Below are 27,364 nucleotides of genomic sequence, written 5' to 3' on the forward strand. Positions count from 1 at the left end.
TACTATACTGTGTAGTACGTCATACTATACTATGTCTCCAAAATGTGACAATTTTTGGAGAAAAAAAATTGGTCCAAAATTTGACAAAAACGATATACTATACTATGTCGTCCAAAATCTGACAATTTTTTTGAAAACCCTTATTTTGGTTCAAAACGTGACAAAAACGTCATACTATACTATGTAGTACGTCATACTATACTATGTCTCCAAAATGTGACCATTTTTGGAGAAAAAAAAATTGGTCCAAAATTTGACAAAAACGACATACTATACTATGTCGTCCAAAATCTGACAATATTTTTGAAAACCCTTTTTTTGGTTCAAAACGTGACAAAAACGTCATACTATACTATGTATGACGTCATACTATACTATGTCTCCAAAATGTGACCATTTTTGGAGAAAAAAAAATTGGTCCAAAATTTGACAAAAACGACATACTATACTATGTCATCCAAAATCTGACAATTTTTTTGAAAACCCTTTTTTTGGTTCAAAACGTGACAAAAACGTCATACTATACTGTGTAGTACGTCATACTATACTATGTCTCCAAAATGTGACAATTTTTGGAGAAAAAAAATTGGTCCAAAATTTGACAAAAACGATATACTATACTATGTCGTCCAAAATCTGAATTTTTTTTTGAAAACCCTTATTTTGGTTCAAAACGTGACAAAAACGTCATACTATACTATGTAGTAGGTCATACTATACTATGTCTCCAAAATGTGACCATTTTTGGAGAAAAAAAAATTGGTCCAAAATTTGACAAAAACGACATACTATACTATGTCGTCCAAAATCTGACAATTTTTTTGAAAACCCTTTTTTTGGTTCAAAACGTGACAAAAACGTCATACTATACTATTTATGACGTCATACTATACTATGTCTCCGAAATGTGACCATTTTTGGAGAAAAAAAAATTGGTCCAAAATTTGACAAAAACGACATACTATACTATGTCGTCCAAAATCTGACAATTTTTTTGAAAACCCTTATTTTGGTCCAAAACGTGACAAAAACGTCATACGATACTATGTAGTACATCATACTATACTATGTCTCCAAAATGTGACCATTTTTGGAGAAAAAAAAATTGGTCCAAAATTTGACAAAAACGACATACTATACTATGTCGTCCAAAATCTGACAATTTTTTTGAAAACCCTTTTTTTGGTCCAAAACGTGACAAAAACGTCATACTATACTATGTAGTACGTCATACTATACTATGTCTCCAAAATGTGACCATTTTTGGAGAAAAAAAATTGGTCCAAAATTTGACAAAAACGACATACTATACTATGTCATCCAAAATCTGACAATTTTTTTGAAAACCCTTTTTTTGGTTCAAAACGTGACAAAAACGTCATACTATACTGTGTAGTACATCATACTATACTATGTCTCCAAAATGTGACCATTTTTGGAGAAAAAAAAATTGGTCCAAAATTTGACAAAAACGACATACTATACTATGTCGTCCAAAATCTGACAATATTTTTGAAAACCCTTTTTTTGGTTCAAAACGTGACAAAAACGTCATACTATACTATGTATGACGTCATACTATACTATGTCTCCAAAATGTGACCATTTTTGGAGAAAAAAAAATTGGTCCAAAATTTGACAAAATCGACATACTATACTATGTCGTCCAAAATCTGACAATTTTTTTGAAAACCCTTATTTTGGTTCAAAACGTGACAAAAACGTCATACTATACTGTGTAGTACGTCATACTATACTATGTCTCCAAAATGTGACAATTTTTGGAGAAAAAAAATTGGTCCAAAATTTGACAAAAACGATATACTATACTATGTCGTCCAAAATCTGACAATTTTTTTGAAAACCCTTTTTTTGGTTCAAAACGTGACAAAAACGTCATACTATACTATGTAGTACGTCATACTATACTATGTCTCCAAAATGTGACCATTTTTGGAGAAAAAAAAATTGGTCCAAAATTTGACAAAAACGACATATGTCATCCAAAATCTGACAATTTTTTTGAAAACCCTTTTTTTGGTTCAAAACGTGACAAAAACGTCATACTATACTATGTAGTACGTCATACTATACTATGTCTCCAAAATGTGACCATTTTTGGAGAAAAAAAAATTGGTCCAAAATTTGACAAAAACGACATACTATACTATGTCGTCCAAAATCTGACAATTTTTTTGAAAAGCCTTTTTTTGGTTCAAAACGTGACAAAAACGTCATACTATACTATTTATGACGTCATACTATACTATGTCTCCAAAATGTGACCATTTTTGGAGAAAAAAAAATTGGTCCAAAATTTGACAAAAACGACATACTATACTATGTCGTCCAAAATCTGACAATTTTTTTGAAAACCCTTTTTTTGGTTCAAAACGTGACAAAAACGTCATACTATACTATGTAGTACATCATACTATACTATGTCTCCAAAATGTGACCATTTTTGGAGAAAAAAAAATTGGTCCAAAATTTGACAAAAACGACATACTATACTATGTCGTCCAAAATCTGACAATTTTTTTGAAAACCCTTTTTTTGGTCCAAAACGTGACAAAAACGTCATACTATACTATGTAGTACGTCATACTATACTATGTCTCCAAAATGTGACCATTTTTGGAGAAAAAAAAATTGGTCCAAAATTTGACAAAAACAACATACTATACTATGTCGTCCAAAATCTGACAATTTTTTTGAAAACCCTTTTTTTGGTTCAAAACGTGACAAAAACGTCATACTATACTATGTAGTACATCATACTATACTATGTCTCCAAAATGTGACCATTTTTGGAGAAAAAAAAATTGGTCCAAAATTTGACAAAAACGACATACTATACTATGTCGTCCAAAATCTGACAAGTTTTTTGAAAACCCTTTTTTTGGTTCAAAACGTGACAAAAACGTCATACTATACTATGTAGTACGTCATACTATACTATGTCTCCAAAATGTGACAATTTTTGGAGAAAAAAAAATTGGTCCAAAATTTGACAAAAACGACATACTATACTATGTCGTCCAAAATCTGACAATTTTTTTGAAAACCCTTATTTTGGTTCAAAACGTGACAAAAACGTCATACTATACTATGTAGTAGGTCATACTATACTATGTCTCCAAAATGTGACCATTTTTGGAGAAAAAAAAATTGGTCCAAAATTTGACAAAAACGACATACTATACTATGTCGTCCAAAATCTGACAATTTTTTTGAAAACCCTTTTTTGGTTCAAAATGTGACAAAAACGTCATACTATACTATTTATGACGTCATACTATACTATGTCTCCAAAATGTGACCATTTTTGGAGAAAAAAAAATTGGTCCAAATTTGACAAAAACGACATACTATACTATGTCGTCCAAAATCTGACAATTTTTTTGAAAACCCTTTTTTTGGTCCAAAACGTGACAAAAACGTCATACTATACTATGTAGTACGTCATACTATACTATGTCTCCAAAATGTGACCATTTTTGGAGAAAAAAAAATTGGTCCAAAATTTGACAAAAACGACATACTATACTATGTCGTCCAAAATCTGACAATTTTTTTGAAAAGCCTTTTTTTGGTTCAAAACGTGACAAAAACGTCATACTATACTATTTATGACGTCATACTATACTATGTCTCCAAAATGTGACCATTTTTGGAGAAAAAAAAATTGGTCCAAAATTTGACAAAAAACGACATACTATACTATGTCGTCCAAAATCTGACAATTTTTTTGAAAACCCTTTTTTTGGTCCAAAACGTGACAAAAACGTCATACTATACTATGTAGTACGTCATACTATACTATGTCTCCAAAATGTGACCATTTTTGGAGAAAAAAAAATTGGTCCAAAATTTGACAAAAAACGACATACTATACTATGTCGTCCAAAATCTGGGACAATTTTTTTGAAAACCCTTTTTTTGGTTCAAAACGTGACAAAAACGTCATACTATACTATGTAGTACGTCATACTATACTATGTCTCCAAAATGTGACCATTTTTGGAGAAAAAAAAATTGGTCCAAAATTTGACAAAAACGACATACTATACTATGTCGTCCAAAATCTGACAATTTTTTTGAAAACCCTTTTTTTGGTCCGAAAACGTGACAAAAACGTCATACTATACTATGTAGTACGTCATACTATACTATGTCTCAAAATGTGACCATTTTTGGAGAAAAAAAAATTGGTCCAAAATTTGACAAAAACGACATACTATACTATGTCGTCCAAAATCTGACAATTTTTTTGAAAACCCTTTTTTTGGTTCAAAACGTGACAAAAACGTCATACTATACTATGTAGTACGTCATACTATACTATGTCTCCAAAATGTGACAATTTTTGGAGAAATAAAAATAGTCCAAAATTTGACAAAAACGACATACTATACTATGTCGTCCAAATCTGACAATTTTTTTGAAAACCCTTTTTGGTTCAAAACGTGACAAAAACGTCATACTATACTATGTAGTACGTCATACTATACTATGTCTCCAAAATGTGACCATTTTTGGAGAAAAAAAAATTGGTCCAAAATTTGACAAAAACGACATACTATACTATGTCGTCCAAAATCTGACAATTTTTTTGAAAACCTTTTTTGGTTCAAAATGTGACAAAAACGTCATACTATACTATTAATGACGTCATACTATACTATGTCTCCAAATGTGACCATTTTTGGAGAAAAAAAAATTGGTCCAAAATTTGACAAAAACGACATACTATACTATGTCGTCCAAAATCTGACAATTTTTTGAAAACCCTTTTTGGTTCAAAATGTGACAAAAACGTCATACTATACTATTTATGACGTCATACTATACTATGTCTCCAAAATGTGACCATTTTTGGAGAAAAAAAAATTGGTCCAAAATTTGACAAAAACGACATACTATACTATGTCGTCCAAAATCTGACAATTTTTTGAAACCCTTTTTTGGTCCAAAACGTGACAAAAACGTCATACTATACTATATAAGTACGTCATACTATACTATGTCTCCAAATGTGACCTTTTTGGAGAAAAAAAAATTGGTCCAAAATTTGACAAAAACGACATACTATACTATGTCGTCCAAAATCTGACAATTTTTTTGAAAACCCTTTTTTTGGTCCCAAAACGTGACAAAAACGTCATACTATTACTATGTAGTACGTCATACTATACTATGTCTCCAAAATGTGACCATTTTTGGAGAAAAAAAAAATTGGTCCAAAATTTGACAAAACACGACATACTATACTATGTCGTCCAAAATCTGACAATTTTTTTGAAAACCCTTTTTTGGTTCAAAACGTGACAAAAAACGTCATACTATACTATGTAGTACATCATAGCTATACTATGTCTCCAAAATGTGGACCATTTTGGAGAAAAAAAAATTGGTCCAAAATTTGACAAAAACGACATACTATACTATGTCGTCCAAAATCTGACAATTTTTTTGAAAACCCTTATTTTGGTTCAAAACGTGACAAAAACGTCATACTATACTATGTAGTACGTCATACTATACTATGTCTCCAAAATGTGACCATTTTTGGAGAAAAAAAAATTGGTCCAAAATTTGACAAAAACGACATACTATACTATGTCGTCCAAAATCTGACAATTTTTTTGAAAACCCTTTTTTTGGTCCAAAACGTGACAAAAACGTCATACGATACTATGTAGTACGTCATACTATACTATGTCTCCAAAATGTGACCATTTTTGGAGAAAAAAAAATTGGTCCAAAATTTGATAAAAACGACATACTATACTATGTCGTCCAAAATCTGACAATTTTTTTGAAAACCCTTTTTTTGGTCCAAAACGTGACAAAAACGTCATACTATACTATGTAGTACGTCATACTATACTATGTCTCCAAAATGTGACCATTTTTGGAGAAAAAAAAATTGGTCCAAAATTTGACAAAAACGACATACTATACTATGTCGTCCAAAATCTGACAATTTTTTTGAAAACCCTTTTTTTGGTTCAAAACGTGACAAAAACGTCATACTATACTATGTAGTACATCATACTATACTATGTCTCCAAAATGTGACCATTTTTGGAGAAAAAAAAATTGGTCCAAAATTTGACAAAAACGACATACTATACTATGTCGTCCAAAATCTGACAAGTTTTTTGAAAACCCTTTTTTTGGTTCAAAACGTGACAAAAACGTCATACTATACTATGTAGTACGTCATACTATACTATGTCTCCAAAATGTGACCATTTTTGGAGAAAAAAAAATTGGTCCAAAATTTGACAAAAACGACATACTATACTATGTCGTCCAAAATCTGACCATTTTTTTGAAAACCCTTTTTTTGGTTCAAAACGTGACAAAAACGTCATACTATACTATGTAGTACGTCATACTATACTATGTCTCCAAAATGTGACCATTTTTGGAGAAAAAAAAATTGGTCCAAAATTTGACAAAAACGACATACTATACTATGTCGTCCAAAATCTGACAATTTTTTTGAAAACCCTTATTTTGGTCCAAAACGTGACAAAAACGTCATACTATACTATGTAGTACATCATACTATACTATGTCTCCAAAATGTGACCATTTTTGGAGAAAAAAAAATTGGTCCAAAATTTGACAAAAACGACATACTATACTATGTCGTCCAAAATCTGACAATTTTTTTGAAAACCCTTTTTTTGGTTCAAAACGTGACAAAAACGTCATACTATACTATGTAGTACGTCATACTATACTATGTCTCCAAAATGTGACCATTTTTGGAGAAAAAAAAATTGGTCCAAAATTTGACAAAAACGACATACTATACTATGTCGTCCAAAATCTGACAATTTTTTTGAAAAACATTTTTTTGGTTCAAAATGTGACAAAAACGTCATACTATACTATGTAGTACGTCATACTATACTATGTCTCCAAAATGTGACCATTTTTGGAGAAAAAAAAATTGGTCAAAAATTTGACAAAAACGACATACTATACTATGTCGTCCAAAATCTGACAATTTTTTTGAAAACCCTTTTTTTGGTTCAAAACGTGACAAAAACGTCATACTATACTATTTATGACGTCATACTATACTATGTCTCCAAAATGTGACCATTTTTGGAGAAAAAAAAATTGGTCCAAAATTTGACAAAAACGACATACTATACTATGTCGTCCAAAATCTGACAATTTTTTTGAAAACCCTTATTTTGGTCCAAAACGTGACAAAAACGTCATACTAAACTATGTAGTACATCATACTATACTATGTCTCCAAAATGTGCCCATTTTTGGAGAAAAAAAAATTGGTCCAAAATTTGACAAAAACGACATACTATACTATGTCGTCCAAAATCTGACAATTTTTTTGAAAACCCTTTTTTTGGTTCAAAACGTGACAAAAACGTCATACTATACTATGTAGTACGTCATACTATACTATGTCTCCAAAATGTGACCATTTTTGGAGAAAAAAAAATTGGTCCAAAATTTGACAAAAACGACATACTATACTATGTCGTCCAAAATCTGACAATTTTTTTGAAAACCCTTTTTTGGTTCAAAATGTGACAAAAACGTCATACTATACTATTTATGACGTCATACTATACTATGTCTCCAAAATGTGACCATTTTTGGAGAAAAAAAAATTGGTCCAAAATTTGACAAAAACGACATACTATACTATGTCGTCCAAAATCTGACAATTTTTTTGAAAACCCTTTTTTGGTTCAAAATGTGACAAAAACGTCATACTATACTATTTATGACGTCATACTATACTATGTCTCCAAAATGTGACCATTTTTGGAGAAAAAAAAATTGGTCCAAAATTTGACAAAAACGACATACTATACTATGTCGTCCAAAATCTGAATTTTTTTTTGAAAACCCTTTTTTTGGTCCAAAACGTGACAAAAACGTCATACTATACTATATAGTACGTCATACTATACTATGTCTCCAAAATGTGACCATTTTTGGAGAAAAAAAAATTGGTCCAAAATTTGACAAAAACGACATACTATACTATGTCGTCCAAAATCTGACAATTTTTTTGAAAACCCTTTTTTTGGTCCAAAACGTGACAAAAACGTCATACTATACTATATAGTACGTCATACTATACTATGTCTCCAAAATGTGACCATTTTTGGAGAAAAAAAAATTGGTCCAAAATTTGACAAAAACGACATACTATACTATGTCGTCCAAAATCTGACCATTTTTTTGAAAACCCTTTTTTTGGTTCAAAACGTGACAAAAACGTCATACTATACTATGTAGTACGTCATACTATACTATGTCTCCAAAATGTGACCATTTTTGGAGAAAAAAAAATTGGTCCAAAATTTGACAAAAACGACATACTATACTATGTCGTCCAAAATCTGACAATTTTTTTGAAAACCCTTCTTTTGGTCCAAAACGTGACAAAAACGTCATACTATACTATGTAGTACGTCATACTATACTATGTCTCCAAAATGTGACCATTTTTGGAGAAAAAAAAGATTTGGTCCAAAATTTGACAAAAACGACATACTATACTATGTCGTCCAAAATCTGACCATTTTTTTGAAAACCCTTTTTTTGGTCCAAAACGTGACAAAAACGTCATACTATACTATGTAGTACGTCATACTATACTATGTCTCCAAAATGTGACCATTTTTGGAGAAAAAAAAATTGGTCCAAAATTTGACAAAAACGACATACTATACTATGTCGTCCAAAATCTGACAATTTTTTTGAAAACCCTTTTTTGGTTCAAAACGTGACAAAAACGTCATACTATACTATGTAGTACGTCATACTATACTATGTCTCCAAAATGTGACCATTTTTGGAGAAAAAAAAATTGGTCCAAAATTTGACAAAAACGACATACTATACTATGTCGTCCAAAATCTGACAATTTTTTTGAAAACCCTTTTTTTGGTTCAAAACGTGACAAAAACGTCATACTATACTGTGTAGTACGTCATACTATACTATGTCTCCAAAATGTGACCATTTTTGGAGAAAAAAAAATTGGTCCAAAATTTGACAAAAACGACATACTATACTATGTCGTCCAAAATCTGACAATTTTTTTGAAAACCCTTTTTTTGGTCCAAAACGTGACAAAAACGTCATACTATACTATATAGTACGTCATACTATACTATGTCTCCAAAATGTGACCATTTTTGGAGAAAAAAAAATTGGTCCAAAATTTGACAAAAACGACATACTATACTATGTCGTCCAAAATCTGACCATTTTTTTGAAAACCCTTTTTTTGGTTCAAAACGTGACAAAAACGTCATACTATACTATGTAGTACGTCATACTATACTATGTCTCCAAAATGTGACCATTTTTGGAGAAAAAAAAATTGGTCCAAAATTTGACAAAAACGACATACTATACTATGTCGTCCAAAATCTGACAATTTTTTTGAAAACCCTTATTTTGGTCCAAAACGTGACAAAAACGTCATACTATACTATGTAGTACGTCATACTATACTATGTCTCCAAAATGTGACCATTTTTGGAGAAAAAAAAGATTTGGTCCAAAATTTGACAAAAACGACATACTATACTATGTCGTCCAAAATCTGACCATTTTTTTGAAAACCCTTTTTTTGGTCCAAAACGTGACAAAAACGTCATACTATACTATGTAGTACGTCATACTATACTATGTCTCCAAAATGTGACCATTTTTGGAGAAAAAAAAATTGGTCCAAAATTTGACAAAAACGACATACTATACTATGTCGTCCAAAATCTGACAATTTTTTTGAAAACCCTTTTTTGGTTCAAAACGTGACAAAAACGTCATACTATACTATGTAGTACGTCATACTATACTATGTCTCCAAAATGTGACCATTTTTGGAGAAAAAAAAATTGGTCCAAAATTTGACAAAAACGACATACTATACTATGTCGTCCAAAATCTGACAATTTTTTTGAAAACCCTTTTTTTGGTTCAAAACGTGACAAAAACGTCATACTATACTGTGTAGTACGTCATACTATACTATGTCTCCAAAATGTGACCATTTTTGGAGAAAAAAAAATTGGTCCAAAATTTGACAAAAACGACATACTATACTATGTCGTCCAAAATCTGACAATTTTTTTGAAAACCCTTTTTTTGGTCCAAAACGTGACAAAAACGTCATACTATACTATATAGTACGTCATACTATACTATGTCTCCAAAATGTGACCATTTTTGGAGAAAAAAAAATTGGTCCAAAATTTGACAAAAACGACATACTATACTATGTCGTCCAAAATCTGACCATTTTTTTGAAAACCCTTTTTTTGGTTCAAAACGTGACAAAAACGTCATACTATACTATGTAGTACGTCATACTATACTATGTCTCCAAAATGTGACCATTTTTGGAGAAAAAAAAATTGGTCCAAAATTTGACAAAAACGACATACTATACTATGTCGTCCAAAATCTGACAATTTTTTTGAAAACCCTTATTTTGGTCCAAAACGTGACAAAAACGTCATACTATACTATGTAGTACATCATACTATACTATGTCTCCAAAATGTGACCATTTTTGGAGAAAAAAAAATTGGTCCAAAATTTGACAAAAACGACATACTATACTATGTCGTCCAAAATCTGACAATTTTTTTGAAAACCCTTTTTTTGGTTCAAAACGTGACAAAAACGTCATACTATACTATGTAGTACGTCATACTATACTATGTCTCCAAAATGTGACCATTTTTGGAGAAAAAAAAATTGGTCCAAAATTTGACAAAAACGACATACTATACTATGTCGTCCAAAATCTGACAATTTTTTTGAAAAACATTTTTTTGGTTCAAAATGTGACAAAAACGTCATACTATACTATGTAGTACGTCATACTATACTATGTCTCCAAAATGTGACCATTTTTGGAGAAAAAAAAATTGGTCAAAAATTTGACAAAAACGACATACTATACTATGTCGTCCAAAATCTGACAATTTTTTTGAAAACCCTTTTTTTGGTTCAAAACGTGACAAAAACGTCATACTATACTATTTATGACGTCATACTATACTATGTCTCCAAAATGTGACCATTTTTGGAGAAAAAAAAATTGGTCCAAAATTTGACAAAAACGACATACTATACTATGTCGTCCAAAATCTGACAATTTTTTTGAAAACCCTTTTTTTGGTTCAAAACGTGACAAAAACGTCATACTATACTATGTAGTACGTCATACTATACTATGTCTCCAAAATGTGACCATTTTTGGAGAAAAAAAAATTGGTCCAAAATTTGACAAAAACGACATACTATACTATGTCGTCCAAAATCTGACAATTTTTTTGAAAAACATTTTTTTGGTTCAAAATGTGACAAAAACGTCATACTATACTATGTAGTACGTCATACTATACTATGTCTCCAAAATGTGACCATTTTTGGAGAAAAAAAAATTGGTCAAAAATTTGACAAAAACGACATACTATACTATGTCGTCCAAAATCTGACAATTTTTTTGAAAACCCTTTTTTTGGTTCAAAACGTGACAAAAACGTCATACTATACTATTTATGACGTCATACTATACTATGTCTCCAAAATGTGACCATTTTTGGAGAAAAAAAAATTGGTCCAAAATTTGACAAAAACGACATACTATACTATGTCGTCCAAAATCTGACAATTTTTTTGAAAACCCTTTTTTTGGTTCAAAACGTGACAAAAACGTCATACTATACTATGTAGTACGTCATACTATACTATGTCTCCAAAATGTGACCATTTTTGGAGAAAAAAAAATTGGTCCAAAATTTGACAAAAACGACATACTATACTATGTCGTCCAAAATCTGACAATTTTTTTGAAAACCCTTTTTTTGGTTCAAAACGTGACAAAAACGTCATACTATACTGTGTAGTACGTCATACTATACTATGTCTCCAAAATGTGACCATTTTTGGAGAAAAAAAAATTGGTCCAAAATTTGACAAAAACGACATACTATACTATGTCGTCCAAAATCTGACAATTTTTTTGAAAACCCTTTTTTTGGTTCAAAACGTGACAAAAACGTCATACTATACTATGTATGACGTCATACTATACTATGTCTCCAAAATGTGACCATTTTTGGAGAAAAAAAATTGGTCCAAAATTTGACAAAAACGACATACTATACTATGTCGTCCAAAATCTGACAATTTTTTTGAAAACCCTTATTTTGGTTCAAAACGTGACGAAAACGTCATACTTTACTATGTAGTACATCATACTATACTATGTCTCCAAAATGTGACCATTTTTGGAGAAAAAAAAATTGGTCCAAAATTTGACAAAAACGACATACTATACTATGTCGTCCAAAATCTGACAATTTATTTGAAAACCCTTATTTTGGTTCAAAACGTGACAAAAACGTCATACTATACTATGTAGTACGTCATACTATACTATGTCTCCAAAATGTGACCATTTTTGGAGAAAAAAAAAATTGGTCCAAAATTTGACAAAAACGACATACTATACTGTCGTCCAAAATCTGACAATTTTTTTGAAAACCCTTTTTTTGGTTCAAAACGTGACAAAAACGTCAAACTATACTATGTAGTATGTCATACTATACTATGTCTCCAAAATGTGATCATTTTTTGGGAAAAAAAATTTGGTTCAAAATTTGACAAAAAAGACATACTATACTATGTGGTCCAAAATCTGTCAATTTTTTTGAAAAACATCTTTTTTATCCAAAACTTGAGTATAGTATATATATAGTATATAGTATAGTATAGTATTGCCAAAAAACATGATAATATAGTAAGGCATCCAAAATCACCTAAAACATCACAGTATGGCAGGGGTGTGAAACTCAAATACAGAGTGGGCCAAAATGTAAAACTGAACAAAGCCGCGGGCCAAGGTTGAACAAATTAACCTTTTAATAGGGACCCAAACAAGTTTTGCATTGAATATTGAACAAGCAAGGGTTATATAACTTTATAGTGACATGCAAAATCGAGTTTCAAATAATAATAATAATAATTAAAAAATATCAATGGCATATCAAATAAAATTTAAAGGTCACATAGAGTGGTCCTGTTGCACATATATGTGAGTTATGGAGGTCTACTTACATATATTAAGTTGTTTTTATGGTCAAAATCCTCCTAGTTGATGTAAACGAGCCGATTGAAATCTGTCCTTTTCGAAGCGCTTGTCAGTCGCGCTATTTCAGCCATAAATCTCGCCCGAGAAGACAGAGTGTGTTGTGATTGGCCAGCCAGCGTAGAGCCTTCCCACCTGTGTTGTGATTGGCCAGGTATCTGGAAGTGACGTAATCTATCACGTCAGCTCTCAGAAGCGCAGCTCCCTCTCTGGAGCGGTGGATGCATTGCTACTCATTATCAAAACATTGTTTTAACAATGTTTAAAAATAGCTTCGTCACGTCGTAACTAGTACGGGATTTTCAGTGATCTCGTTGAGCCCCGAGATTACAATAAAACACAACGTTCTCAGCAGTGGCTGAACTGTTTGTTTAGAACCGTCAGGCTTCATAAACAAGGTAATGACGCAGATACACACCAAAAAAAACAGCGATAATAGGAACTTCCGGTCTAGTTCCGCTTTAAATAAAAATTGAATGCACCCTAAATACAGGATAAGCGGTAGATAATGGATGGAGTGCCTCTTTTCTATTTGCAGCCTTCTGAGGTAAATATCAAAATAAACTTTTTCCACAGGCTAATAATAAATTTGAAAATAAAATAACAATAATGAATGAATCAAACATTCAAGCCTTGAAGTAGCAAGAGAAAGTGCATGAATAAAATGTTAATTATTGCTCAGTTTGCTACACTGATTTGCTTTAACACTGAATATGGAACAAGCAACGCTTATATAACTTAATAGTGCAAAATCAACTTTCAAAAAACAAACGAAAAAACATCAATGGCATATTAAATAAAAAATTGAATGCCTCTTTTCTATTTGCAGCCTTCTGAGGCAAATATCAACATTAACTTTTTCCACAAGCTAATAAATTTGAAAATAAAATAACAATGAATAAATCAACCATTCAGGCCTTTTTACTGCTCAGTTTGCGACACACTGATCTAATCTGATGTGCCCAAGCCAGATACCTGGCATCTTTTCTTGGATGCTAGTTCATTAATGTCGGGGTTCAGGCTTTGAGCTGAGGCAACCTTCATTATCGAACGAAGGTGTTCATCAGTCAGACGTATCCTGTGAGACGTTTTTGTCATCTTCTTTGAGGAGAAAAGTTGCTCACATAGATAAGTGCTGCCGAACATGGAGAGCAATTGAGCAGCTTGGGTGCGGAGCTGAGGCAGCGGCGGTGCCCCTGTATAATACCGGCGGGCCAGCTCTAATGTTAATTTGATATTGCCTCAAGGGCCAAATGAAATTACACGGTGGGCCAAATTTGGCCCGCGGGCCAGAGTTTGACACCCATGCAGTATGGTATGACGCCCAACAACCACGCACCCTCCTTTCAGTGGGCAGGTAGCCCACTAGAGGGCAGTGCAGAGGTTTGCCGTTTTATCCCTCCAGTCCTCAGTTCAACATTCCTGCTTGGTGTTTCCTGCAGCCTCATGATATATTTATCACGACACAGAGGCTACATTACGATTCATGTTGCAGAACACAGTCATTTTGAAAAATGACCACATCGTAAATATAATCCTCTCCAACTGCTCATTTAACATTTAACAGTTTAAAAAAAAGGGACAATATATGCACTGCCAGTTAACTTCTGCTGCCACACTCTTTGTCCTGCACTGCACCTTAGCTCATGTTCATGTCTAAAACTACCATCACATCATTTGCTGCTGCATCAAAGATTTACAGTAACATACAGATAGACGTATTAGCATGGTGTAGGTCTATTGTGAAACATCTGTTAAATTGTCATCCTGTCTCCCTGTACTGTGTGACGGTTGTGGTTTTAAATGTTTTTGCGCAGTAATGTTCAAGCAAATATACTGTACACAGACGGTCTTAAAATCATACCGTGATCCACGAGTGGGAGAGGACATCTTGTGCTGTGTATCGAGCCTCAACGTTGACCTGCAGCATCTTTCCAATCAGCTCCTGAAACAGAACACATCAATTTAAAAATAATCCTGCGGGGCGACAGATGCTAGCTTTCTACGAGGTAACGCTGGTAAAATTGTGTTCAACTCTTCATCGTCTGTAAATTAAACAGTAATATCCTTTTTATTTTTTCAAAAACCCAAAACAATTAGGGAAACTGCAGAGTCATGGGATGAAATTCATGTCAGACACACACAAGATCCTGTCTTAACACTTCCACCTGCACAGCTTCGTTGTTGCTGCAGCATCTATTACAGTGCACTTGTCTACAGTGACGAGCCACAGTGGGTTTAATTAGCAGTTTGGTCGCACACGCTGAGTGTGGGCTGTCACCGTAATACATGACATTAATTTAGAGGGCTGGAGGGGTTTCTGTCCTTCACCAGACACTAGTCATTAACAGAGCAGGCTCACAGTGTGTGTGTAAACCTATTTCAGACTTTCTCCTGCCTTGGTGAATGCATTATATTGTCTGAAGTGGCATAAACAAGCTCATCGAGTTTGAGTGTTTCCAACCTTGGCTGAGTCTGTGATGTTGTCCCAGTAAGGACTGGGAAAGTCCAGTCGCCCCTGAAGGATCTGCTCAAACAGGTCCTCTTGCAAATTGCTCTCACTACATTAAAAAACAACAACAACAGCAATAATAAATGAATCAGCATATACTGTATGACTGTAAACTGATGTACTTTTTAATGATTGATGTTCGAATGAGACAAAGTACCTTCTGAAGGGAGGGAAGCCACAGAGAAGGATGTAGGTGATGACGCCTACGGCCCAGATATCAACCTTCAGACCATAACTGTGAACACAGACCACAACAAAAAATGTCAATGGAGGATGAAATGTACATTTTACAGCAAACCATCACTCCAGCACTCACTGGACATGAAACAACACACATATATTTACTGTTTTATTGTACAATCATTTAATGTAACCTTTTATACTGACAACTTTTCACTGAGAAATACTTATATCTTTTAACAAATCAGTCCACAACAATTGCAGCTCACCCAGACTCTGCGATGATTTCTGGAGCGACATATGTAGGAGTGCCACACACGGTGGTCAAAGGTCCCTCCACCACTGTGGCCAAGCCAAAGTCCCCCAGCTTCAATGACTTGGTGCCATCTGGACACTCAAACACCTGAAATGGACACATGCTCAGTTGATAGGCGTTCGCAGTTGGATTTCACAGGTGTCAAAGTGTCACATGTGCAAATATATACCAGCAGGTTCTCGGGTTTAATGTCTCGGTGGACGATGTTCATGCTGTGCAGATACTTCAGAGCTCCGGTCAGGTTGTAGATCAAGATGCCGGCGTCTCTCTCTGTGTATTTGGTCGAGGAGGTGATGGCATCGAATAAATCCCCTCCCTGCGCTAGCACCAATCGCAGTGGTTAGAGCGCACACAGAGAACAAACATAGAAAACAACACAGAATTGGCTTTTACTGCGACCTTGACGAGCTCCATGACCAGGTACAGTTCAGAGGGAGTGTCCACCTCCTCCACCAGCATGATGATGTTAGGGTGTTTCACCCTGCGGAGCACAGCCACCTCATTCTCGATGAGGTGCTCCTGGAAACACACACAAATGAGTGTGTTGGTGTATGTTTATACACACAGATATATATAAATATATATATGTATACACACACACACACACATATACACATATACACAGTATACATTCAGTATATCAGTGCTTCTTAATTATTTTCTTTTATGCCCCCTTAGGATAAAGAAAACATCCATCCATATATACATACATACATATACACATACATACATACATATATATATTTATATATGCACATACATACATACATACATATATACATATATACACACACACACACACGTATATATATATATATATATATATACACATACATATATATACACACACATATATATATACATACATATATATATACATACATATATGTTTATATATACACATACATACATATATACACACATACATACATAGATATACACACACACACATGTATGTATATATATATATATATATATATATATATATATATGCATACATACATACATATACATACTCCAGTGCACAGGGTTTACATGAGCCATTAAAAAACAATTGTTCATTTCATTCAAATTGGTGTCAGGAGTGTGTTTCTTCAGTGCATAAGAAAGTGTGATGAATAAAACATAATCTAAGTGTGACACAGGGAAGTCTGCGTATGTGGTTGCTATTAAAGTAAAGTGGAACAATAACATACGATCACTTCCTTTCATGTGTGAGAGTTTGTAAGGAAGAAGAAAAAAGGTGGAAAGGGTGACAAAAAAAAGAATGAAACCTTTCCAGTGCACTTGGCCTTGTCGATGATCTTCAGCGCAAACTCTTTTCCTGTCGACCTGAGCAGAAAACAACACAATAAGAGTCTCTGATGTCACAAAACCATCTGGAAAACCTAAATGAAGCACACGGCATCAGAGCTAGTGCAGGAACAATGGTGCTGTACAAGCCCTGCAGTGCAGGTTCAGGCAGGCTCCACAGGAATATTAAAGAGGAATTTAACACCAGACTCAAGAGAGGAGTGTTTCACCGCCATTACAGCCAGTATCAGGACTGGAGCCAGACGTGTGCTGGGTTACACGTGTAACCTCAGCGACAACGATACTGTGAAGCCACAGTGGAACACATCACTACATCACTGTGGCGAGGAGAGAATTTAAAACACCTGAGGCCTGACAACATGTTCAGGGCAGTTTTACTATTATACTTGCAACAAGTATAATAATATCATAGCGTAAACAACACGACTATGGTGCAATGTTTTAATGAGCGGAGTCTGGTTTTGTTTGCATCTCATTAACAATGAACCAGTATGATTGATATTCGGGGTCAGTAGTGGTCTGGTACTGGTCAAAATCGCTGGACTGGTTTTCAAGTACAATATGATGATCACCAACAAATGAGTTTCAGGAAGTAGCACCAATATTAAACAGTCCATTAGCTTGTATGAAAACTACAGATGGGACGATACAGATAAAAGAAGAAAAAAACAGCCCAAACACGACTCGACTTAAATGATTTAGCTGATTTTTTATTCTGTCCGTGTGTAGATTTTTGGATTGTCCATTTTATATCGGTTCAGACTGATCAAAAAATATATATATCCTCTCATCATCTTCATCTCTATTTACTCAGATTAAAAGGCTAACAAAGTGAATTCACCACTGGGTTTAATCCACAGAATATTTCCGTCTCCACTGTGACTAAGTCTTCAGGACTTAAACACCCTGGTTAAACTGTTACCGCGTGTGATGAAAGCCTCATTAAGCAGCGCAATAATAAGACACAGTGCTGAGTCATCGCCGCAGACAGCACTCAAGTGTGCATTACACATACTTACACTGTGTGTGTGTGTTTTTTTTTCACTCACCTCTCCACACATTCTTTGACCACAGCAAAGTTACCGTCTCCAATGACCTTCCCGACTTTGTATTTTTCCGAAATGGTGGAGTCGGGAATGTAGCGGTTGCCGTTAACTGTGAAGGGGAGGTGAAGGTTAGAATGGAAGTAGGACAAGCCCTGTGTTGTGTTCAATAAAAGAGGGTTCTTATGGGATGATAAGCTGAACAACAAAGATAATACAGGAAAGGAAAGGAAAGGCAGATGTACCCTCTGGACTCAGTTGGTTGCTTTGCTCTTGGTGGTCGCTCAATGAGCCGTTTACATTTGGAGAGGAGACGTGATGTGACGGAGGGATCTGCAGGATGCAAACGAAGCAAAAAATAGAAATGACGCTCTGGCCTTAAAAAAAAGACAACAAGTAGACAAATCACCATAGCAACCATCGACTCTAAAAAGCGCCCACAAAACATGCTTTATGTGGCTGAAACATGGCTGGATTGATATTAGTGGGTTACTTTTCCCTGTAGCTTCTAACCACTAAAGACGTACAATTTGAAAATGCAGAATATAGCTCATAAAAATGGCCTTCACATTTCTACTATAAAAATACAGCTACAGCTCTGAAAAAAGCTCATCTTTGGTAAAAAATGGTGTCAAGAGCAGCTGAAGTGGACCTCCTCCATATCACTTTACAGCTCTAAATGAATGATCCATGTATTATTTCAGTAAAAGCCCAACACTGTGATCTTCACATGCTATGACTATATTTATAAAAGGTCCTGCTAAAATTCACTCTTTTCAATAATGTACAGTAGCACTTCAATACCCCACTGTGTCGTACTGTACATCACATTATTTTGTCTGAACAGTTTTCCCTGTGATGAATGACTTCCTTTCGTGTGCGTTTTTTTTAAACTGCTGACTCTAGACCAATAAATCATAAAAAAAATACAATCTAATATCCTGCCAAATTAATGTGGACACATAAGTCTTTGACTGAGTTTCAAGAGTTTTCACGATGTCGGCTCTCTGGAAGTTTGCCCGTTGGCTGGATCGGTTAGAAACTGTAGTTTAGTACTGACAAGCATCTTTTGGAAGAATTAATCAATCAATGAGATTAATAATCTTGAACTCTACCAAAAACATATCATAGATCTGCAACATAAGCTTCGTCGCTGTCACATTTGACTATTTTTGTCTGGGACCATTAAATAACTTTTTTTGAGTAAATCTGTTCATCGTATCTTGTACAACATCGAGTGCATGTGCTGTTAATATATAATCCATAATTTATAATCTTCTTACCCTGAAACTGGGGAGGGTTCGGGGGCTTGTGGGAGACGGAGTGGAGGACTTTGTGGACCTTGACGTTGAGATCTGGCTACTTGATACGCCGTTAACTGTATGGAGTGAAAACAGCGGCAGGTAACAGAAAAGATATTCGAACCATTTCAAAAATGGGATTGAACCGCTTACTACGGAAGAGGATTAGGGCCAAATGTAACTTAATCTGAGATTTAAAGTCACTTGTTTTAAATACTAATTGTCTCTTGAATTTTGGTTCCAAAAAAATTCACACGTGGCACTAATCCTCCTCCATAGATTACGAATAAATCAGCGTGTTAAAATCTTTCAGTGACTCAGGGTAACTCAGATTATTTATACATTTGAATGCATTCATGATTCATCCAAGTAAGATACACATTAGGGAGTGGTTTGGATCAGATGATGCATATGTTGCCACCTACTGGCAAAGAGTGTAACACTTCCAATCCAACTTCATTTATAAAGTTGGATTGGATTTGCCAAGTATCTTTTTGCAAAACATGAAGAAAAATAATTGCATTTTCAACAATATTATGCCTAAATTTACCATTTTCTCATTTGCATTATTACCTACAGATGCCAGTGGATCTATAAAGGCACGAACATTTAGTCACAGGTATCTGGAAGTGATGAAATCAGTAGTTTTTCACATTACGATTAGATTCTCCATCATAACTAATTCATCCTTCGGGCACTTCTGCTTTATGCTGATGATGTTCCTTCATTTTTTTTTCAATTGCCAAAAATCACCTTCTTTTCCAGACATTTTTAGTATTTAGTAGAACAAGTTGCACATGCACACAGCAGGAAGGACGAGAGCTGCTACCTGAGTTTGAGTGATTCATTCTGCCCAGAACAATCTATTTCTATCTCCCTCTGTCCTGGTTTCTGACACAAATACACACTAATGTAATGTAAACTTAAAACTCAACAGCTCTTCATCTGCATAAACCCAGCTGAGGTGATTTCCTCATGTCATTGTACCTCAGTGGTGCATATTTATCTATTAAAGACATTAATTCAATTACAGTTAACTACCCATATGTACGTTTGTATAGTTGTCTAATTGCTTCAAAATAGCCTAAGAACAGCACATAAACCTAATGCATAAACCAAAGAGGAAGGAGGAGGAGGAGGATATGAGGGAGAGTTGTGAATGAGTGCTTCCTGGTATGTGAAGGCTGCCATAATTCCCCTCACGCTCTGAGAAAAGGAAGCGGTGGATGCACTTGGAATGTGCAGTTTCACCATTAGATGTCATTAGATGGGATGATTCTTACATACCGGACCTTTAATAATGTAATGTTTTGGCAAGTAGCTTGAGTTTTGTGTATTTTTTTTCCCGTTTCCTCGAAAGAGAACCGTTCAAAAGAGAGAAACTGCATCCTGTCGATGCAAAATTGTGATTACACAACATCCTTCCATAACCTGAGACCTACTCTGCCCTGACAGACTGATTAGGAGAACTTTATAACTGTGAGCAGCTCATTTTACTTAATTACCACAGTAAATTGATATGGCAGGCGTTTAACAAGGAACACTGTGCTGTAGCATCACCACCACCAGCCTCACCTGGGGATTTGATGGAAAGCTGACTGGTGGAGAAGTGGACAGGTCGCCTTACTGCAGTATCAAAAAAAAAAAAAAAAAAAAAAGATATATACTGTCGATACAAAACAAAATGAGTTAAACTTTCAAAAGGCAAAACTACCTCCAGTGGTTAAAATGTCACTAATTATGTCAAAATGTCAATGGAGAATTAAAATTGTTCAACACGGGGAATCTTTTATCCACTGTGTACAACAATCTATTTTAATTAAACAGGCCTAACACAGTTTCTGGTCTATTTCCAGTACGTGTCACGTGTTTTACCTCCACAAGGGGATTTGCTGCGTCGTGAAGGTCCGGGACTCTTAGCGGTCCTGTGCGGAGTCGCGGAGCGGCCGTACGATGACTTCAGCACTCTGCATTCTGGTGGAAAACACACGCTCAGGGGTCAGCGATGCATACGTTAACCTTCAGCTGTTAACGCGGCCCGGGCTCTTTCCTCTCAAAACAAAGTGTTAACGTGGCACAGTTATTCCCAACAAGCTGCTGTAGCTGAGAGCACAGGGAAGGAGGTGAACCATCTGAGGTCTTCTGACTGAACTACTTCAACAACTTCACAAAATAGAAAATTTGAGAATAAATCAAAGGCTAAATTTCAGTTAGATTCAAATTGGTTCTGCTGTCATTTGTTAGCTGGTATCACTAAGGGTATTGATTCCTGCATTGATTTGTAAGTAGTTGAAACTATTATTTTCATACTCAATTAATCTGTTGATTATTTTATGGATTAATCGAGTATTTGTGTGTACCATAGAATGTGGAAAACACACACAATTTTGCATTTTAATACTCCTAATCTCTTTCCAAAGTAGAGTAAAAGTAGAGTGTGTATTGGACCTACTTTCCCAAAAAGGAAGGTCAGGTTTTTTTTGGTTCTTTCAAAAGACCCGATTCTTAAAAGTGGAGCAGAAGAGAGTAATAAGTGAGACAAAAGCTCTAAACCACCTCTGTATGGTTATGACCCACTCGCCGTCACTCATCCTCAAAAAGGAATTAACACAGCGAGGGTTAGGATGTTTCCCTGTTGTGAGTTAACCTGACACAACAATATAAAAATAATTAGACAGGATGTCAATCCTTTGGTCTGCTACTAAAATAAGCTTCCTGTGAGGTTGACCAGTGTTTGCTGAAGGACTGTGAAGGAGAGTTGGTCTTGCGGTTTAAACGGATCAATCTGTTTCTGTGGCCTCTCAACAAGATAAATAAAATTTTAATACAATGATGTCCAATTAATAATGGCAGGAGAATGAAATGCAAAAATGCAACCACATTTTCCTCACACGGCGACAGGAATCTCAGTGTGAAATGTGTATCCATGCTATTATGTTAAACATAGTGAGATCAAAATAACACACATTTACTTATGAATCTTAAAGGTGCCATATGTAAGAATGTGGCCAAAAACAGTTACTACATTCAAATTCAAAATACCAAGGTCTTTAAGGTTTTGTCTTCTGACGTAACTGGCAACCCGTGGTTGCTCGGCAGCTGAGATTCTACTGACTGCAATGATTGGTAGATGGCGGTAGGTGGCGCCACATGCCAAAACATGATTTCAAAACATAAACATGATTTGCAGTCTGCAAAATATTTTTTTTAATGCAAATATTTTGGCTGTACTGTTGTTGTTGGTGAGTTCAGTTTGTTATATGAACATTATTCCTGAGTCTCTGTGACATATTAGGAGGATTTTATGGCCAGTTGCTTTAGATCCATTACATAATGCACCTTTAATTTATACACAGATTCCAAAGGAAAAGATTGCTGCACCTAAGTACATACACGTGGGAAGATGAAACAAGGACACACATTTGACGAGGAGAAGGATGTTTAGTTAGTCTTAGTCAGGCCTACCAGTCATAAAGGCTGTGGAAGCCTTACCACTGTGATCCAACACAAAGTCGTCCTGGGCATAGCGGTATTTCTCTGGGCCGCACGCGATGAACACGTCGTCGTCTCCAAAGAAGTCCTGCAGGGAGGTGATCTGGAGGAAGAGCAGGGAGGGGAAAATTGATTATTTATGATATTAGTTTTCCCTCTTTTGTTGAAAGTTGTGGATGTGAAAGAAGCACTTGGGTCATTTATGTAGATGTACACGATATTGGACTTTTTTTGACGATATCACATATGCCTATATATCGGGTCAGATCATTTAGTCTCTTCTGCAGTGAAATTTACATAATATTTTGCAGACTCATGTCGCAGCAGATGTAGATATAAATCGTCATTGAGCAAAATAAATAAACATTAAATAATAGTTGTAGAGGGCGATAGCATAGAAGTCAAGGACTTACTGGCCTATTTAGCCATATATATGTACATATATTTGTATGGATAAATGTATATGTATATATGTGTGTATATATGTGTATATATACACATGTATGTGCATGTATGTGTATATATATATTTACACATATATATGTGTGTATTTATATATACATATACATACATACATGTACACATATATATGTACACACATATATACATATATATGTACACGCATATATATACACACATATATGTACACGCATATATATATATATATATACACACAGGTATATGAACATACATATATATATATATATGCACACATATGCGCACATATACACACATATATGCGCACATACACACTCATATACGTATATATATACGTATATATATATACGTATATATATATATATATATATATATATTTACAATATTAAAAGAGTAAGAGCTCTGCATGATTGTTAAAAGTTTGATGTTCATCACCCAAAAGGGCTCACTACAGTATCACCCAAGTTAAAATTAGAAGTGTAACTGCACTTTTCAGCTGTGAGGTTTTCAAACGCTCTGCCTCATGTAGGCAGCTACATCATAAGACTGTGTATAATATACACAGTCTTATGATGTATATTGTGTATATTATACACATGAAGAACAGTGACATCACTCTTGTTCACTTCGTTGTGGAACAGAACAGCGCGGTGACACAGCACCTCACACATCACTGCGCGGTCAAAAACACTGTGACACCCAGAATACTGCAGAGTCAGTGCAGAGTCAAGGGTGGGAAATACAGTACAGTTAGCGTTTGTGCTGCGGCATCATTCGTCTTCCCCCCCCCCCCCCTCTCTCTCTCTCTCTTTCTATTCTGTCCCACACTGTGTTCATCATTTTCTCTGCAGCTCCCCGTGATTTTCCTTTTACGCCCACCAGCCGTCCCAGGAGAGGGAAACAGGAGTTACTTTTACACTACAGTAAGTGTAAACACACACAGAGGGAGAAACAAGAGAGAGGTTTTCCCTTTGTGGCTGTAGGTGGACATGTAGGAAGACAGAGGAGGGAAAGATCTGTTCATTATCTCAGCCCTTCAACCACATGCAAGTGCACCCACACACTGACATGCATATGTTGATGTAACCGCTCTCTCACAGCCTAACCAAATATATGTCCCTAATTTAACCATCACCAGTTAATATTAAACTGCAACTAACGATTATTTTCTTAATCATTCGGTCCATAAAATGTCAGAGAATGCTCAAAATGTTAGTCAAACCTGGAAATGACAATGTTCTCAAATGTCTTGTTTTGTCCACAAACCAAAAATAATTCAGTTATTAATGATTTATAATGAGTTATATGGAGAAAAAAAAACTGAATATATTCACATTTAAGAAGCTAAAACAATCAGAATATATAATTATATAATAATAAAAATATAATATAAATTAAACCATAACCTTAACCCAACCACAATTCAAATCTTAGCTCTAAACTTAACCAGATCCTCAGATATTAGGTTCTGCCTCAAGTTAGGACCAGGTTTTAGTCTCCATGAGGACTACTGTGCTCATAGACATAATGGACCTTAACCAACCTTAAAAAAGCTTATTAAGGGGTGAGAGAATGTGAGGACCAGACAAAATGTTCTTATTTTCCCAAAATGTCCTCACTCCATAGGTGTATACATGTGTTGGTCCTCACAAAGATGCCCATACAAGAACACACACACACACAACCTTAACCATCACCATTACAACTAAATGCCTAACCCTAAACTCAATTCTAACCCTAAAACCAAGTCTCAACCCTCAAAAAGCACTTTTAAGGGGTGACAGAAAAGTGTGTAACAAATACACACACACACACACACACACACACACACACACACACACACACACACACACACACACACACACACACACACACACACACACACACACACACACACACACACACACACACACACACACACACACACACACATGGCTGAAACAAGAGTAGAAGTACATTATGGCAGAAGATTACAGGCAGATGGACCCACTAGGGGAGATCAGGGCTGACACAGTGGGGGGAAAGTGTGTGGGTATTAGAAGAACTGGTGGTCTGGAAAAAAGCTAAATATCTGCTGAAGAACACAACAACAAAAAATGACCCACAGCAAACAGAAAAACAGAAGTGGAGGAGGAGGAAGAGGAAGAGCTCCGTGACAATGCTGCAAGCATGTGTCACTCAGTCAACTCCATTAATAATCAATGGACACTTCACATGACACTTGTGCATGTCCTACATTCAGACACTGCAGCGTCCACAGCAAATATCGATCAAAAAAGTTCAAAGTATCAGCATTTTTGTCTTCATTTAAAAAAAGCTTCAGTGAAAGTTGGTAAGTTGATATCATCAAAGGTTTGACATAGCTGGAGTTCACGTCATTCTTAAGACCAGATCTCGCTCTGGAATTTGGCAGCTGATCGCCGACACCATAGTGTCAGGGGCGCAGGTGTTAGAATCACCATGGCAACAGCTCACAGGGCCAGTCCAGTGTGTGTGTGTGTGTGTGTGTGTGTGAGAGAGAGAAAATGCAGTGAGGTCAAACGCAAACTATGACAGTGTGAAACTGTTACTGTAAAGATATATCTTTCTGTAAACAAGAGAATATTAATTACAGCCGTCCTGCATCTGTCTGTCCACTCAGCTCACTGCTGTACGGAGCTTTATGCTCATTGTTCAAGGACAATGGGAGACTGTAACACAGAGAGAGAGCAGAGAGGTGAACTCTACAGGGACCGCATTCACCATGACGACATTAGCAGTGGAGAAAAGAGAATTCGAAATTTGTTCTTATTTGCCTTTAAAAGCTTTAAAATAATCCATAACACACAGTTAAATTAGATTTTCTATCTCCTACTGAGCATAAAATGTTAGTATTTTTTGGGGGGTTGTGAAGAACTTGGATTAGAGAGAGCAGTGTCAATACTCTTATGTAACTCTCCACCAGAAATCAAATAAGTGCATTACCCAGGGCTTCACAAAAACACTGTCTCTTTTGCCTCATCACTCCCTGAGGCAACAAGCTTATTGTGGAGGAAAAAAAAACAAGGCACTCAGGCTGTAATATTATACATCTTCATTGAGAATGCCTCCCCCTGGTCATATTTCCTTTTACTTCCCACACACACACCTCCCCCTGCAGGACCGTCACTGCTGAGGGCTGTGATGATGAAGTACTTTTCGTCTGGACAGTGATGCTGCGGGGAAATGAAGACAAATGGTGTCTGCTTTGACGGAGGGGTTTTAAAAAGCGACAACGGATGGAGGTCAAGTGGCCCGAGAATTTAGGGCAAAGTCTGTAAAATGATGGTATGCTTTATATTACGTTAGGTGCAACTATGAACTATTTATGATTTGTTGCATAAAACTGTAACTCAATGTATTAAAGAAATGTCCATCATCCATCTTCCACCACTTTATCCTCCACGAGGGTCACAGAGGGTGCTGTGCCAATCTCAGCTGACACAGGGTGGTACACCCTGGACAGTTCGCCAGTCCATCACAGGGCCACATGTATAGATAAATAACCATCAACTCTCACACACAATGGTCAATTTAGAGCATCGGTTCTCAAAGTGCGGACCGGGGCCAATG

The 27,364-nt window shown here is 35.3% G+C and overlaps 1 protein-coding gene across 1 annotated transcript in view; it reads right to left on the reverse strand.

Annotated features, from left to right (window-relative positions):
- The window catches only part of dclk2a (doublecortin-like kinase 2a), a gene marked incomplete at both ends in the record, with an annotated part of 62,941 nt that overhangs the window by 18,166 nt on the left and 17,411 nt on the right, over window positions 1-27,364 (reverse strand). The window contains 13 exons of the mRNA XM_083909369.1: window positions 15,042-15,122; window positions 15,642-15,738; window positions 15,847-15,924; window positions 16,139-16,272; window positions 16,355-16,501; window positions 16,585-16,704; window positions 17,460-17,517; window positions 18,549-18,654; window positions 18,788-18,875; window positions 19,826-19,920; window positions 21,419-21,469; window positions 21,719-21,817; window positions 23,309-23,438. Coding sequence (XP_083765495.1) covers window positions 15,042-15,122; window positions 15,642-15,738; window positions 15,847-15,924; window positions 16,139-16,272; window positions 16,355-16,501; window positions 16,585-16,704; window positions 17,460-17,517; window positions 18,549-18,654; window positions 18,788-18,875; window positions 19,826-19,920; window positions 21,419-21,469; window positions 21,719-21,817; window positions 23,309-23,438 — 1,284 coding nt within the window. The remainder of the gene's footprint in view (window positions 1-15,041; window positions 15,123-15,641; window positions 15,739-15,846; window positions 15,925-16,138; window positions 16,273-16,354; window positions 16,502-16,584; window positions 16,705-17,459; window positions 17,518-18,548; window positions 18,655-18,787; window positions 18,876-19,825; window positions 19,921-21,418; window positions 21,470-21,718; window positions 21,818-23,308; window positions 23,439-27,364) is intronic.

The sequence above is a fragment of the Microchirus variegatus genome, assembly GCF_963457635.1.
Source record: "Microchirus variegatus genome assembly, chromosome: 23".
Classification (NCBI taxonomy): Eukaryota; Metazoa; Chordata; class Actinopteri; order Pleuronectiformes; family Soleidae; genus Microchirus; species Microchirus variegatus.